General features: G+C 40.6%; 1 protein-coding gene across 1 annotated transcript in view; it reads left to right on the top strand.

The window, feature by feature from the left end:
• LOC114663868 (CBY1-interacting BAR domain-containing protein 1-like) overlaps window positions 1–17,343 on the top strand; it is a 102,140-nt gene that overhangs the window by 34,283 nt on the left and 50,514 nt on the right. The window contains exons 4-7 of the mRNA XM_028817795.1: window positions 7,602–7,703; window positions 14,793–14,798; window positions 15,997–16,101; window positions 16,294–16,407. Coding sequence (XP_028673628.1) covers window positions 7,602–7,703; window positions 14,793–14,798; window positions 15,997–16,101; window positions 16,294–16,407 — 327 coding nt within the window. The remainder of the gene's footprint in view (window positions 1–7,601; window positions 7,704–14,792; window positions 14,799–15,996; window positions 16,102–16,293; window positions 16,408–17,343) is intronic.

Here is a 17,343-nt window from a genome sequence, read left to right on the forward strand (position 1 = left end):
CCTGGCTAACTAAGAACTTGAATCTGCTTCATTCATACTTTATCTGTCTCAATAAAATATTAGAACAGTAAAAAAGTTCCAAGAAATATTGATCAGCTGTCCTCAGCTGGATTGTACTCTTACAAAAAATCTGCTTTGGAAATTACTTGTTGGTCAGAATGAGAACAATAAACAGCCATTGAATTAAATAAAAGCTAAACAGAAGACTGGTTACAGTATAGTGAACAATGTGGCTCTCCAGGACTGTTTGAGACCCCAAAGTGAGATGGTCATCTGTTGGGTTGCTTTGCATCTCTTTGTTGTTTGGCTGTCAGTTCAGAAAAAAAAATCAATGAATCAAGTAAATTATGATTAAGCTAAAATAAATATGTTAAATTATTAGCAATAACTGGTTAATAATTAAGAAAGTGTTTGAAACAAAAATCTGCAACCACTGCACCCCTGCCCCAGGATATGTCTGACACCCTTGTTGCAGAAAATAAAAAGCACTATCCATAAGGGAGGCAGTGAGGAAATTAATGTGGTTCTAATTGTCCTGTTTTAGAAACTTTGTTTTTACTTTAATTTATGTTTTATCAGGACTGGTTTATGTTACTCTTAATGTGGTGAAACAGATTTGAAAACAGGTGGATGTTATACACTGTAGACTAGCTATGCTGCCTATCTAAAATGGGTTGAAATCTAAGTAATCAACGTAGACCTTTGTGTTACCGTTTACAGTGCACCATCTACTGGAATGTTTTTTGTAAAGCATCTAGTAATAAAATGCATTGCTTTTGTCATTCCAACATATGGCACATCACACATACTGTATTTGTAGCAATAAGATGCATTGCTACAAATGTTTGTGATGCACCATTTATTGGGATGGCAAATGCAATATATACTGTATATAAATATATACACATATACATATACATATATATATATACATACACATATATATACACATATATATATACACATATATATATACACATATATATACACATATATATATATACATATACATATATATATATACATATACATATGCACATACACATATACATATACACACATATATATATATATATATATATATATATATATATATATATATATATATATATATATATATATACACACATATATATACATATACACATATATATATATCCATACACACATATATATATATATCCACTGTCACACACGTGTGTTTAGGAGACAGCTAAAGGGCTTAAATACAGGTAGTTCCATGCCAGACCAGGGGGGGGCGGAGTGCACTAATTTTCCCTCTCGATCTTTTACAGACCATTCTAGGGAAATCCCACCCGGCTCTGGGGCAGCCACTGACGTCACTTCTGGTTCCGGTCGGGATGACATCACTTCCGCTACTGGCCTTTAAAGCTGCCATCTTGCTACCTGGAAGTCAGTTCTGTTTTGGACTCGATTGAATGAACATGTCTCTGTTATTTAATAGCTTTTGCAGCCATAAACGATTAAATGGGTGGCTGCCCCAAACCTTCTCGATGTCTTTTGGTCGTTCTTCTGACAGTGGCGTAGTCGGCAGGAGGGAGGAATCCCTGAAGAGAACGGGACCGGACCTGAATCATGTCCAGGTGGGAGAGTACCTGGGCCGAGCTTTCGGGTGGGGAGTGCGTCTCGGGTTTCGGAAAGAATCGGTGCAGACTCCGCTCCCTTTGTCTATTTCTGGGTCACCTCAATTGAATAGGGAGAGTGTCGTTGGGACACACAGACGTGGGCTGGTCTCTATGGGGGATACGATGGGAACTTATTATGCTCTCTCAGAGGAGAGAGTTGTCCGTTCCACCGGGGCTAAGGTCCCAGAGGAAGGTGGACATTCCCCAGACCAGCAGGTGAAGAAAATTAAAAACTGGAGGTTTAACCCTGAACGGTCTACCCAAGAACAGCTAGACCTTCTATGAGAAGAGGTGGCCGGCTGGTTAAGGCCTGCTGAATGTACCACCTTTCAGGTAGTGAAAAAAGTAGCCTGCTTTTTGTTCATAAATAGCCTGCCAGAGCATTTCGCCCAGCCGGTCTGGGGAGAATTTGCAAACATAAACGAGCTCATTGAGCTCATAGAAACATCGAGGGCAGCCTCGCAATTTGAGAGGGCGGAACGGTCCTTAAGTAGAAGCCGTAGAGATTACGTCCCTCTTACACTGCCCTCTCGACATACACCGGAGTTTGCATCGGAGTCCCCGATCCCGCGGGCGCGGTCCTCGCTCGGAGGCGAGGCGGAATGTAAGTGGAGAGAGAGGGATGGGTTGTGTGCGCTTTCAAACCCCCTGGCTTTGGCTCATAAAGGTGAGGTCATAGTAAATGGCCACAAGGTAGAAGCCTTATTTGATTCCGGCAGCAACATTTCTGTTGTTGATTGCCGATATGTACTACCGCGACAGTGGTTAAAAACAAAGACCAGAATTACCTGTGTACACGGAGATGTCCGCGCCTATGACTCCGCCCGGTGTTTCATCTGCCACGGAGGGATACTACGAAAACTCGTTGTGGCTGTACATCCAAAACCCCCGTGTGCAGTGATTCTCGGGCGGGACTGGTCTGACATTAAAAGCGGTGCAGTACTGATCTCGCCTTATTCAAAATTAGGCCTAGTAACCGATGGGAATACACCGTCTCAGGTTGTCTCCACACCGTGTACGCAGCCGGTGGAGAGAGATATGGGAAACCCCGAGGAGGACGGAGAGCTTCCCGGCCCGTCGCGGGCGAATACGTCATCAGTCCGCACCTCACCAGAGCGGGATGACTCTCCGCCCCTTGAGGTCAGCCCGGACCCTCTCTCAGATCTGAGCTTTCAATTCAGACAAACACCGGCATCATTTAGAAGGGAGCAGTGGAATGATGATTCCCTTAAGTTTGCGAAGAATGTAGTAGTCCTCGCCAACGGCCAACGCACCAATCAGCCCATGCCACAAGGACCCCACTTTGTGTTAGAAAATGACTTATTATATCGGGTCAGTGAACACGGGGGGGGAGTGCGGAAGTTGCTGCTAATTCCACGAACTTTCCGGCGGCAAGTTTGTGAGTTAGCGCACGCCCATCTCCTAGGAGGCCACTTGGGCACCGAAAAAACTTTAGAGCGTATTAAGCTCCGCTTTTATTGGCCGGGAATTAACGAGGAGGTTCGCCGCTTCTGTGTTTCGTGCCCGGAATGTCAGCTGCGGCAAATTCCTAGGAGGGACCGTGCTCCTCTCGTTCCCCTCCTCTTAATTGATGTCCCTTTTGAAAGGATAGGGGTCGACATAGTGGGACCCCTGGAACCCTCGGCCCGAGGACATAAATATATATTAGTCCTCGTGGATTATGCAACCCGATATCCAGAAGCTGTCCCATTGTGCTCAGCTAATTCTAAAGCAATCGCACGGGCATTAATGGAGGTCTTTGCGCGAGTTGGAATCCCTAAAGAAGTCCTTACGGACCAAGGGACGCCGTTTACCTCGGAGACGTTCAAGGAAACGGCCAAGTTACTCAAAATAAAGCACTTGAGAACCGCGGTGTATCATCCTCAAACCGATGGTTTAGTAGAGAGATTTAATCAGACTCTCAAACAGATGCTTTGCAAGGTGGATGGGATGGGAGGAATTGGGATCAGCTCCTCCCCCTCGTACTCTTTGCCTACCGGGAAGTCCCGCAAGCCTCAATGGGGTTCTCACCCTTTGAATTGTTATATGGGTGACAACCCTGGGGCATATTGGACATTCTAAAGGAAGGTTGGGAAGGAGAGGCCCTTCCCACAACTAATATTTTGGAATATATCGCGCAGTTACGCGATAGATTTGCAAAGATTCGACCCATATTAAAAAGTCACATGCAAGAGGCGCAATCAGCACAGGCCCACTACTACGACCGTGGCACGACACTCTGGGAGTTCCAGCCGGGGGATCGAGTCATGGTATTGGTTCCCACCTCCCACTCTAAGCTACTTGCCCACTGGCAAGGGCCATACGAAGTTAAAGAGCGAAAGGGGCTCGTCGACTATTTGGTGAAACAACCCAATCGTCGACCGAGAGAGCGGATATATCACGTGAACCTGCTGAAACCGTGGAAGGAACGGGACCCTGATCCCACCTCCGGCCAGCACCGCTCCCTTTTTGCTCAAAGTAATACCCTTAACTTCGGGTCTAATTTAAATAACCGACAGAGGCGGGAGCTAGAGATAGTTATCTCGTCCGTCCCAGAGGTGGTTGACGAAATCCCCGGAAGGACTTCTCTGGTTGCCCATGACATAGTGACTGAACCCGGGGTCATAGTCCGAGAACGCCCGTACCGTCTTCCCGAGGCAAAGAAAGCAGAAGTGGAACTGGAAATCAAGCGCATGCTGGATCTAGGAGTCATAGAGGAGAGTCATAGTCCCTGGTCCAGCCCAATTGTCTTGGTTCCTAAGCCCGACGGAAGTTGGAGGTTTTGCAATGACTTCCGTCGACTTAATCAGGTCTCACTATTTGATGCTTATCCCATGCCTCGAGTGGACGACCTCCTTGAGAGGCTTGGACAGGCAGAATACTTGACCACACTTGACATGACCAAAGGGTACTGGCAGGTTCCTTTAACGGACTCCGCAAAGGGTAAAACCGCGTTTAGCACCCCTAGTGGGCACTGGCAGTATCGTGTCCTTCCACTCGGGTTACATGGGGCTCCTGCAACTTTCCAGCGTCTGGTGGACAAAGTGCTCCGCCCCCATAACACGTATAGTGCTGCCTACCTGGATGACGTCGTCATCTATTCCAGCACCTGGAAGGAACACCTACAGCATGTTGGAGCCGTGTTACGGACATTGGGAGAAGCCGGTCTTCGTATCAACCCAAAGAAATGTTTCTTTGGATTGGAGGAAGCCAAGTATTTGGGCTACCTGGTGGGTCGTGGTACGGTGAAGCCACAGTGCTCTAAAATACAAGCCATTTTGACATGGCCCCGTTCGCGAACCAAGTGGCAAGTCCAGGCATTTCTCGGATTAGCGGGGTATTACCGCCGGTTTGTACCACGTTTTTCAGAGAGAGCCGTGCCCTTGACCAATTTGACAAAGAAGAGGGCTCCTAACACTGTGGTATGGACTGATATGACTGAGGCAGCCTTCAGTGACTTAAAAAGGGCCCTGACGTCGGCACCCGTTTTAAAGGCGCCTGATTTTTCACGGCCTTTTATTCTCCAGACGGACGCTTCGGACACAGGCCTAGGGGCAGTGCTGAGCCAAAGTGTCGATGGTGCTGAACACCCCATCATGTTTCTGAGCCGGAAACTGTTGGATCGGGAGACCAGATACGCGGCAGTGGAGAGGGAGGCTCTGGCGATTAAGTGGGCGATCACACAGTTGAGATACTACCTCTTGGGTCGGGAGTTTACTCTAGTCACGGACCATGCCCCTTTACAGTGGATGGCCCTACACAAAGAGTCTAACCCGCGAGTCACAAGGTGGTTCCTCGATTTGCAACATTACAAGTTTTCGCTCATTCATCGGAAGGGTTCTCTACACGCCAATGCCGACGCTCTCTCCCGTGTTCACGACCTCTCGGTGCAGGACGCCCGACCCGACGGGTCTGGGCTAAGGGGGGGGCCCTGTCACACATGTGTGTTTAGGAGACAGCTAAAGGGCTTAAATACAGGTAGTTCCATGCCAGACCAGGGGGGGGCGGAGTGCACTAATTTTCCCTCTCGATCTTTTACAGACCATTCTAGGGAAATCCCACCCGGCTCTGGGGCAGCCACTGACGTCACTTCTGGTTCCGGTCGGGATGACATCACTTCCGCTACTGGCCTTTAAAGCTGCCATCTTGCTACCTGGAAGTCAGTTCTGTTTTGGACTCGATTGAATGAACATGTCTCTGTTATTTAATAGCTTTTGCAGCCATAAACGATTAAATGGGTGGCTGCCCCAAACCTTCTCGATGTCTTTTGGTCGTTCTTCTGACACCACACATATATATGTTTATATATATATATATATATATATATCCACACACATATATATATATATCCACACACACACACACACACACACATATTATATATATATATATATATATATACACATACTGCGGTGGGTTGGCACCCTGCCCGGGATTGATTCCTGCCTTGTGCCCTGTGTTGGCTGGGATTGGCTCCAGCAGACCCCCGTGACCCTGTGTTCGGATTCAGCGGGTTGGAAAATGGATGGATGGATGGATATACATACATATATATACACATACTGTATATATACATATATATATATATGGAAGATATATATATATATAAAATAAAAGAAAACTAAAGCAAATGCTATAACACACAGAATAACAATACTTAGGCTAAACTCTTGTCACTCACATAATGTCTCTGTCTGAAGATAATTAATGATCACAATGTCACAAACCCTGTAGCACTGCCACATAAAAAATGTTATGTGTTTTCCACTGTCTGTCTGGTGTACCTGTGCGGATATTAGGAAGGCCCATGCATCCCTGTTATTGACAGCAGTACCCTAGAAGGTGGGGCATAAATGGCAGCATTTTTCAAAAGGAGAACAGGAACAGCCATTGAGAAAAAAAAAAAGACAGAAAAGACCCAACTACGCTGATCAGCATCTGATTTTGCAGTTCCAAAAGACCTGTCTATATAGGTTGAGGTCAGCGATTCTCTCTAGGAACATGAATCTTGCATTCTGTTACACCTAGCAGACTCGGGTGAGCTTGTGAAGTCCTTTTTTACAATGGCACAGAATGACTGTGAAACATTTAACATTTAAGATTTCAACTTTTTTTGGGTAAGCCGGCATTCTACAATTCATTCACCTGTTCTGAACTGTTTACTTGAACTTTGGACTTGTGTGTGAACTTTGGACGGGGGCCGGGGTGTGATATTTTCTACTATATATATTTTTATTTGCACATATTGGGGTAATTGTGTGTTAGTGGGCCAGAGGAAATTGGTGTTTTTCATCTTCTTGACCTTCCTTCTTTGTATAATATGTTTCTCATTCGTACTTGATGCCACTACGGATATATTTTTTCATATACTGTTTATATACACTTGTCTGTTAGAGCGGGTCATTTCAAAAGGAGACATATGGAGGGTGCTTCAGGGAGTGTACTGGCCTATCCTTTTATCGCCCACTTTACAGTTAGGAAGGTGAGCAGTTTCGATTGGCCCCTATCAGCTTATTGGCTCCAATTTGTCACAATCTTTACAAAACTTTTCCCATTGCTGTAGATTCCACATACAAAATAGGAATCACAGGAGCCCCATATTTTCATGGGTAATTCTTGGGAAAAAAATTGGACCTAGATAAAGCTTTGTTCCACCTGATTGCTATTCATTGTGAAAAAGCAGCATATTCATTAGAATTACTATGCAACAATTCAAGTCTATGTTATGTGAATGCTGGAAGATACCTTTAGACACATTATATGGCACAAAAAAATCATACCCACCGACTTGAGCCATCCCATCATTTCTGAATGACTCAGAGTCAGAATGTGTAAGAAATTTTCTTGCAAGTATGCAAACATGCCTATTTGTAGGGGACACCACTTTTGTCATTATGCTTATTTCATTTTTAATATATACATAATTTTATTTTGTATTTTTAACTATTTGTATAGGAAAATCTGAAGGCTACTTTAAGTGCAAGGAGCCGTGAAGTTCAACAGTTGCAGCAGTTGGAAAGAATGAGGCAAAAAAATCCATCAGATCGTCAAATAATTGTATCCTTAGCCTACTGTTTAATATTGGTTAAAAAACTTTTTTGAGTTGTTACTTTTCGTCTTATAATTCATCATGTTTTGTACAATTTTGAAAACAAGTAATGTTTAAATCAACAGAATATTTTTTCAATGGATTCAACCATTTATAATGACCTATAGATGGAGTAGCCATGAATTTAAAATTGTATAGCAAGAGAGTTTCACTTAATGTTTATATCTTGTGTTTATATTCTTACTTTCTAATTAGAGAATAAAAATGTATCAAGGACAAGCATTAAACATAATTTAATAAGTGATAGTTAAGCAACACCAAGGCCAGAATCCAGTTACCTGCATGCTTAAGCATTACTGAAGCACTTCTTAGTTTTTCACCTTCACCTTATTCATAGACTATGAAAACAAAGGACACTAAATTATTGAAAAGAACAGGTAGAAAGAGAAACTAATAATCCTTCTATTTTTTCAACCCATTTATTTGAATTTCTGGAGATTTCAGGTGGATGATAATGTCTTACTTGCAGTTTAATAATAACCTCATTTATTCTTGAGTTATGTACAGTATACTTTTGCTAGAGTATGTTTACTTTAACTAATGTATTTAAACTAAAATGCAAGCCTTGAATCACTAGAGTCAGTAGGTAGGGATGTGAAGATAAGTGAACCAATTCTCACCCCATCCAAAAGCACAAAGTCATTTTCTACCACTTTTAGTTTTCAAAGCATTCTCAATTATTGAATTATAGTACACTAAGGGGCTTACTCCCTGCTCGCTTCGCTCGCCAACCCCCCTTGCCTGCGCTATGTGCCAGCCACTTCATGTCTCTGCCACTCGTGTTGTGAAGGGGGGGCTGAACGCACCCCAAGGAGACGGGGACTCTCCTCCGAAACCCCCTCTTAAACAGTGATACAATGGGAAACAGTTTTTTTTTTACCTCCTCTTTGCTCGATCAGCTGCTGCCATGCCGCGTGATCTGCATTTCACACAGTGCTTCGAACATTTAAAAGCCTGTACAGTAGCTGTCTTTGTCATCTACTCTTTGTCTTTTATTTCCGGCCCCAGGCATGGTTAAATCTCTTAGCACAAAGTCTCATCTCGCAGAATGAGAATTCTTGGTATTTTTTAGTTGATAATTTAAAAACGGAATTAGAATCTGAAAATATAACAACATCACATTAAATTTCGAGAGATTCTGAATAGAATGATGCCAAAAATATATATGTAGGTTTTAAAATAAGCCCGATTTAAAGCATGACAAAAAAGTCACATACAAACGTCACATAAAATCGTTGAACTTTTAGGCTCAGGATTTTATATATATATAGAGTAGACCAGCGTTTCTCAACTTTTGAGTATTTGCGACCCGAGTTTTCATAACAGTATTAATCGCGCCCCCCTAACGTTTTTTTGAAACCCTAATAAAACTTATTACTATATTTTTTACTGCCGATACACCGCTACAGGTTTAAAATTTCCCTACAAATAGTGAAATTATGCCACATATGGCAACACTGCCCACCTCTTCTTATTTCTCGCGCTTTCACGGAAAGTTTCAATATTTGCCGAATTTACTAGAGATGCACCTGCTAGTATAAATGTGAACTTCGTCTCGCCAAGGCCATATTTCAGTCTGGTTGTTTGACTTAAGTACTCGATAGTGTTCGTAGCAACTCGAATATACGTTGTAAAAACCAAACATTTTTAACCTCACCACTATGGATAAATTTTTAATTGGGCACAAACAAGCATCGGACAATTGTGAAGCATCAACAAGTGCGGAGAAAAGCGTCGTTCCGAAGGTTAAATCAAGAAAATATTCTGAAGAGTATTTAAATTTTGGATTCATGAGAACCGAAGTAGCCAGCGAGGAGAGGCCCCTTTGTGTTATTTGTTCGAAACTTTTGGCGGCGGACAGCATGAAACCCAACAAGCTTAAGCACCATTTGGAAACAATTCATAGTGAGTACGTTAATACACCTCAAGAGTTTTTTGGTGCTAAACTAAAATCACATGAAAAGCAAAAATCTGGTTTTAAAAAAACTTTACTAGCTTCTTACAAAGTTTCGTATCAAATAGCTAGATCCAAAAATCCGCACACTATAGGAGAAGAACTCATTCTACCAGCTGCAATTCAAATTGTGGAAATTATGCTTGGAAATAATTTTACCAAACAACTGCAGTCCATCCCTTTATCAAATGATACTGTTGCTTGTCGAATTGGTGATATATCTAAAGATATACAGGAGCAGCTATTGTCAAAACTGTGTGGAAGATTGTTCTCAATTCAGCTTGATGAGGCAACAGATAGCAACAAGGATTGTCATTTAATTGCATATGTTCGATTTTGCGATGGACTGTCAGCAGTGGAGGAGCTTTTATTTTGTAAACCAGTACAAGACAGAGCGACAACACTTGCTTTATTCAATATATTGGATAATTTCATGACTGAGGCTAACATACAATGGGAAAACTGTGTTGGAATATGGTGCTTGCGCAATGTCTGGGAAATTCCAAAGTTTACAAACATTAGTAAGACAAAAATCTCCACAGTGTATCTGGGCACATTGCATGATTCACAGGGAAGCCCTAGCTGCCAAAGAACTAAGTCCTGGTCTGAACAATGTGTTGACCACAGTTACATCTGTCGCGAATTATGTAAAAATGAGGCCCTTAAAATCAAGACTTTTTTCTGCTCTTTGCAAAGATATGGGTGCAGAACATACAGCTTTACTTTTTTACTGTAAAGCAAGGTGGTTATCACATGGCAAATTTCTCCAACGTGTTTACGAATTAAGAGATGAAATAGCAATGTTCTTGGAAGAGGAAAAGCTCAAGGAAGCAGAAATGTTTCGAGATCACTTATTCATGATGAAATTGAGCTACTTAACTGACATATTTGATAAACTGAACTTGTTAAATGTTCAGCTTCAGTAAGCTAATACACATACTGTATCTTGGAGATTAGTGACAAGGTGAATGCTTTTTGCAGAAAACTTGAACTATGGAACACACACACATAAAGCAGAAAAACTTGGAAATGTTTAGCAATGTGAACGAATTTGTTAAAAACTATACTGCCAATGAGGATTACATCAAAGTTATATTTTTAACTATTAAAAATCATCTAACCATGTTGGCTAAAAATTTTAGAAGGTATTCTATAACCTACGAAAACTTAATAAAAACATACGAGTGGGTCAGAGACCCATTTCAAAATATTCCCGAAGGTCTCTCAGTTGAAGAACAAGAACTATTCATAGATCTCACAGCAAGTGATGAAATTAAAAGGGAGTTTGGTAATAAACCACTATTTGAATTTTGGGCTGGACTAGATGAACAATTTTTGGCATTGAAAGAAAGAGCTTTTCATATACTTTTACAGTTTCCTACATCTTATCTGTGTGAAACCGGATTTTCTACAGTAGCGGCATTAAAGACAAAATATAGGTCCCAGCTAAACATAGAAAGAGAACTCAGAGTTTCAATTTCTAATTTAACACCATGTTATGAAAAGCTTTGTTCTGCAAGACAGGCTCAAGGAGCCCACTAATACCAATTTCTTCTTTTTTAATTAATGATAAGAGTTCTGTTGTGCCAAGCAAAAAAAAAAAAAAAAAACACAAAATGCAAAATAGACATAAAAGTGCTTATGTCTACAATCAATTCTACCACATTAGACTGTTCTCTTTTATCCTTGATTTGCAGAGAATACAGAGAATCACTGAAGTGTCCCCATTATTTCAAAAAACGCAGTCAGCTTTTCATGAGAAAAGATCCCACCTGCCAACATAAATGACATGTAGTGTTCTTTCATACATGGTTCGTAGACCTCCATCAGAATTGCATCAGGAACACTCTTTTAATAGGAAATGATGTGAAAGACTGGAGTCCTTGATTCTGCTTTTTTCCTCTTACTTAATAGTAAGCTTCATTGACAGTGATGACACAGAAAACAACAAAGATTAATCTGTGGTAAGAAATTGGCTTTACCAAGTACCAGGCATTGGAGACACATTACTCAAAGTGGTCACTGTATTTTTGTTCTTCCATTTCACCATGGTCACACATATAGATAGCCTTACAGTGTAGATGATGAATACACTCATCAGCCCATTGACCTTTTATTCTGAATTTATGACATTCAACATTTTATTAAGTTTGCACATTTAAATTTTCAAAATGAGTACCATCATCAGTTTTCTTATTTGAGCACTGTCCACAGCTTATGGGCTCGAGCTGAAGGTAGAAAGGAATCATAGTTCCAGCTATACTACTAGCACTCAATGTAATGCTTGAAGTGGTACTCCTTTACCAACGAATGAAAAAATAAATAAAAAATACAGATTAAAATGAAATACATAAATACAGCGCATCACTTTTTCCACATTTTGTTATGTTACAGTCTTATTCCAAAATGAATTAAATTCATTTTTTTCCTCAGAATTCTACACACAACACCTCATAATGACAACGTGAAAAAAGTTTACTTGAGGTTTTTGCAAATTTATTAAAAATAAAAACTGAGAAATCACATGTACATAAGTATTTTCTACCCGGGGGGGTAAACGTTAACATTATATAAAGTTATTGTCAGTTTTTACCTGCATTATTATCAATCTTTAATTTAATATTGTTTTTTGTATCAGTAAGCCTTTGCTCAATACTTTGTCGATGCACCTTTAGCAGCAATTACAGCCTCAAGTCTTTTTGAATATGATGCCACAAGCTTGGCACACCTATCCTTGGCCAGTTTCGCCCATTCCTCTTTGCAGCACCTCTCAAGCTCCATCAGGTTAGATGGGAAGCGTCGGTGCACAGCCATTTTAAGATCTCTCCAGAGATGTTCAATCGGATTTAAGTCTGGGCTCTGGCTGGGCCACTCAAGGAAATTCACAGAGTTGTCCTGAAGCCACTCCTTTGATATCTTGGCTGTGTGCTTAGGGTCATTGTCCTGCTGAAAGATGAACCATCGCCCCAGTCTGAGGTCAAGAGCGCTCTGAAGCAGGTTTTCATCCAGGATGTCTCTGTACATTGCTGCAGTCATCTTTCCCTTTATCCTGACTAGTCTCCCAGTCCCTGCCTCTGAAAAAAATCCTCACAGCATGATGCTGCCACCACCATGCTTCACTGTAGGGATGGTATTGGTCTGGTGATGAGCGGTGCCTGGTTTCCTCCAAACATGATGCCTGGCATTCACACCAAAGAGTTCAATCTTTGTCTCATCAGACCAGAGAATTTTCTTTCTCATGGTCTGAGAGTCCTTCAGATGCCTTTTGGCAAACTCCAGGCGGGCTGCCATGTGCCTTTTATTAAGGAGTGGCTTCCGTCTGGCCACTCTACCATACAGGCCTGATTGGTGGATTGCTGCAGAGATGGTTGTCCTTCTGGAAGGTTCTCCTCTCTCCACAGAGGACCTCTGGAGCTCTGACAGAGTGACCATCTGGTTCTTGTTCACCTCCCTGACTAAGGCCCTTCTCCCCAGATCGCTCAGTTTAGATGGCCGGCCAGCTCTAGGAAGAGTCCTGGTGGTTTCGAACTTACGGATGATGGAGGCCACTGTGCTCATTGGGACCTTCAAAGCAGCAGAAATTTTTCTGTAACCTTCCCCAGACAATCCTGTCTCTGAGGTCTATAGACAATTCCTTTGACTTCATGCTTGGTTTGTGCTCTGACATAAACTGTCAACTGTGGGACCTTATATAGACAGGTGTGTGCCTTTCCAAATCATGTCCAATCAACTGAATTTACCACAGGTGGACTCCAATTAAGCTGCAGAAACATCTCAAGGATGATCAGGAGAAACAGGATGCACCTGAGCTCAATTTTGAGCTTCATGGCAAAGGCTGTGAATACTTATGTACATGGGCTTTCTCAATTTTTTTATTTTTAATAAATTTGCAAAAACCTCAAGTAAACTTTTTTCACGTTGTCATTATGGGGTGTAGCGTGGAGAATTCTGAGGAAAAAAATGAATTTAATCCATTTTGGAATAAGGCTGTAACATAACAAAATGTGGAAAACGTGATGCGCTGTGAATACTTTCCGGATGCACTGTATATTTCTTAAGTTGAACTCTGTTAGAGCCTCTGTCCATCTAGTCCAAGTCATTGCTGGAAAAACACATTTTTTTGACATTTTACCATCTTACTTGTGTAATATGAATAATGATAAGTCATTGCATCCATATTTTTAACAGAATAGGAAATGTAGTATCAGGTTCAACCTAGGCAAGGCAAGAAAGCTACAGTATAGGTACTAGTACTGAAACAGTATCCTTCTTCACTAGATATTTTATTCATTTTGTACAAGGTGCAAATAAAAGATCTGGACAAAAGATGTACAGTTTTATTTCTTTAATGTTGCTGTCTTGTCTCGTTACATCCTTGGACTGCGCTCCATCTCTCTTCATTCACCTCTAATGAATGTATTATTCAATAGGGTTTTATGCCAATACAGTATATTATAACAAATTTTAGTACAGTATATGGCATCTTATAGAAGGTTCAAAAGTATGACTGCAACTACTAACCAGCTGAAAGTTTGGAAAATGTATATTATTGTACACATATCTGTTACTGTACGCATCCTTTCTTCACAGATTTACATAAAAATAAATTTAAAATGAGAACTGCTTTAACATGTTCTTACACATGCACACGTCTGGATTTCTTTCTTGGTGTTGTACGTTTGCTCAGTGAACTTGTTTTTTTTCTTTCAAGAAAACTATGTTGTTGTAGATTGTAGATTTTGGACTGATGCATCCTAATGGAAAACATACATATTAAAGGGGAACAGCCTTTGTTTTCTATTTGTTTTAAATTAAAAAGTATTTGTTCATGTGGATGCTTTAATAAACTCACAGTGTGATATGATTAGCTGTTTTTGTATAAATCACCAGAAAAGCATGGACCGGTGACATGACTGCTCCGATGCTGAGCTGGTGGAAGAACTGAAGTCCCAAGAATGACTGTTTCCCTTTAATGAAATTAAAATCCCAATAATAGATGTTTTAAATAATTAGCTATTATATAAATATAATTAAAAAAACAGAGCCTTTATAACATAATAGTTTCCTTAACTGTTAATTACAGTCTCAGGTTGGTTTTGGATATCTTAAAAGGAATATAAGCTGCACTACAGATGGTTATATTTTAAGAGGACTAACACTGATATTTTTTTATATTTGTGATAAATATGGTTTACATAAAAGGCATATGGATATTTAATATTGTTTTGGGAAAATACAGACTTGAAAATTGTAAGTGCTTGGCAATCAGGTTTATCATACAGTGTTAGAAGCAAATGACCAAATAATAATTGTGTGTGCCACCCTCTTTTATATTGTTATAATGAATGCATTTATATGCTTAAACCTCTGCTGGTTCCTTCTTGTTCATCTGTTTCAGTATTAAAGTTATTTCTCTTACTGCTATTAAATTTTAATATTGTTTTGTGACATCATCACAGCTCCATTCTGTGGTTTTGTTATGGGCCAACGCCATGTTGTTGTTGGCAGTCATGGCTATAGGCAAATATAGGAGTTGATTATGACATTGCATGATGCCTGACAGTTTTGGCATCGTCCTGTTCCTGGGATATTGATAGTCATGATCTGAGGATATACTAGTGAAATTAGGACACAAAACAACAAGTATGGTGCAACAAAAAGTGTTTAGTGCATTTTATTCAAATAGGCAATCCAATCAGCACGGGTGAAAAAAAGCATGGTGCAATTAAGTCTTATCTTATTATCAATTTTGTCTATGTTGTTGTCAAAAGATCAGATACACAGCTGAAAGAAAAAGCAGAAAAAATGTTACATGGATCATTGGTAACATTCTGTGATGACTATGATCTACCACCTTAGACTCAGTGCAATAAACATTTTTTTTTAAATTAATGCTGAGTTTATTGGTCATTTCTAGAAGCCGAATTTGATTTTAATGTATAATGTGATGTCATTTTATGCAATATGTGAAGTAATATACTAGATAAAGTGGTTAAAACTTTCCCTTTATATTCTCAACCTGAATAACATGGATCCTATTTATCTTCAGTTCATTGTGTCCTGGTGTATTTAGCTGGACTAATTAATGCTTATATTTAATTAGTTCAAGTTTTAGAATTTGATTGGAACAAAGACTACACCTGACTGAGATCCTCTATGAGGCTGACTACTTAACGTCAACTTAATAATCTAATGAACCCCAGCAGCAATCTGAAGTTCCAGTGCTGTTGTTAACAGGGATTTTTCAATTATAAAATGAAGGATGGCCAATGTTGATTGTTTTTAAGGCTGAAAGTAATCTTCAAAGGGCAACGATGAATGCTACTCGTACAACACTTCAACTTGAAGAAGCCATTGATGAGTTTGAGAAGAAAAAGATAAAAGATATAAAGGTAATTGGAAAAACCTGATCAAGCTAGATTAGTTAAACTTTATTTGAACTCTAGACTTGCAGGCTTTATGAAACCAATGAATTTGATCCAAAGTGCAGTTTTGCTGCAGTCTTTGAACTGATGAAAACTTAAACAATGATCCACAGATACTGCACACTTTTACTTCTCCTCATTTTTTTTTTTTCATCACAGACAATTTTTACTGAATTTATAACAATTGAAATGGCATTCCATGCAAAAGCCTTAGAGGTGTACACCACAGCATTTCACCATATACAAGATGTAGAGGAAGATGAGGATCTACAGGTAAGTATAGGTCTAATATTAGGGCTGTTTGGCCTTGTACTAAAGATATCCTCTTTCTAACTGCTGGGTATATAACAATAACAACATTGGTATGCTGTCAAAATGAATAAAATGAAACTGAAAATGTGTTTTTTTTTTTTTTTTTTTCAAAATACTAGGGGGCTCTGCCCCCTGCTCGCTTCACTTGCCCACCCCGAGTTTGTTTTACCGGATATACAATTTAAAGAGATTGTTACATATGCATCATTTCACTTTTACTTTAAAACTTTTGTAAAAACAATACTTGTCCTTTTTTTCCGGCCACGGGCGTGGTTAAATATTTCTCGCAAGACATATAATGCTGCTTGTGTTGTGAAAGGGGGGCGGCTGAACGCACACTAAGGAGGTGCCATTGGATCATCTGCTGTCATTTTGCTGCTGCTGCTGGCGAGCTCCGTGTTCTTTTTGTTGAGCTGCACGTTGATCATTTTAAAGCCTGCACAGCAGCTGTCCTTTTGCCCCTTCGTGTCTCTGGCGCTCGCGTTGTGAAGGGGTGGCTGAACGCACGCTAAGGAGTTGCAGTCGGATCATCTGCTAGCTTGTTGCTGTTGGCGAGCTGTGTCTTCTGCTTGTCGAGCTTTGCATCGATCATTTCAAAGCCTGTACAGCAGCTGTCCTTTTACCACTTTGCATCTCTGCCGCTCACGTTGTGAAATGGGGGGCTAAACGCACGCTAAGGAGATGCGGTCGGATCATCTGCTGGTTTCCTGCTGCTGCTGCTGGAAAGCTGTGTGTTCTGCTTGTCGTTGTTTTAAGAGCTGGGAGCACATGATGTCTGTCTGCCAAAAGCATTCCAACAACTGCAAGGTTAGATGTCCGTGAACTTGTTTTAAATGTTGACTCACTGCCTTGTCTTCGCGTGACAGTAAAGTGTCTATTGCGGGATGTCAAATTGTC

The sequence above is a fragment of the Erpetoichthys calabaricus genome, chromosome 13, assembly GCF_900747795.2.
Source record: "Erpetoichthys calabaricus chromosome 13, fErpCal1.3, whole genome shotgun sequence".
Classification (NCBI taxonomy): domain Eukaryota; kingdom Metazoa; phylum Chordata; class Cladistia; order Polypteriformes; family Polypteridae; genus Erpetoichthys; species Erpetoichthys calabaricus.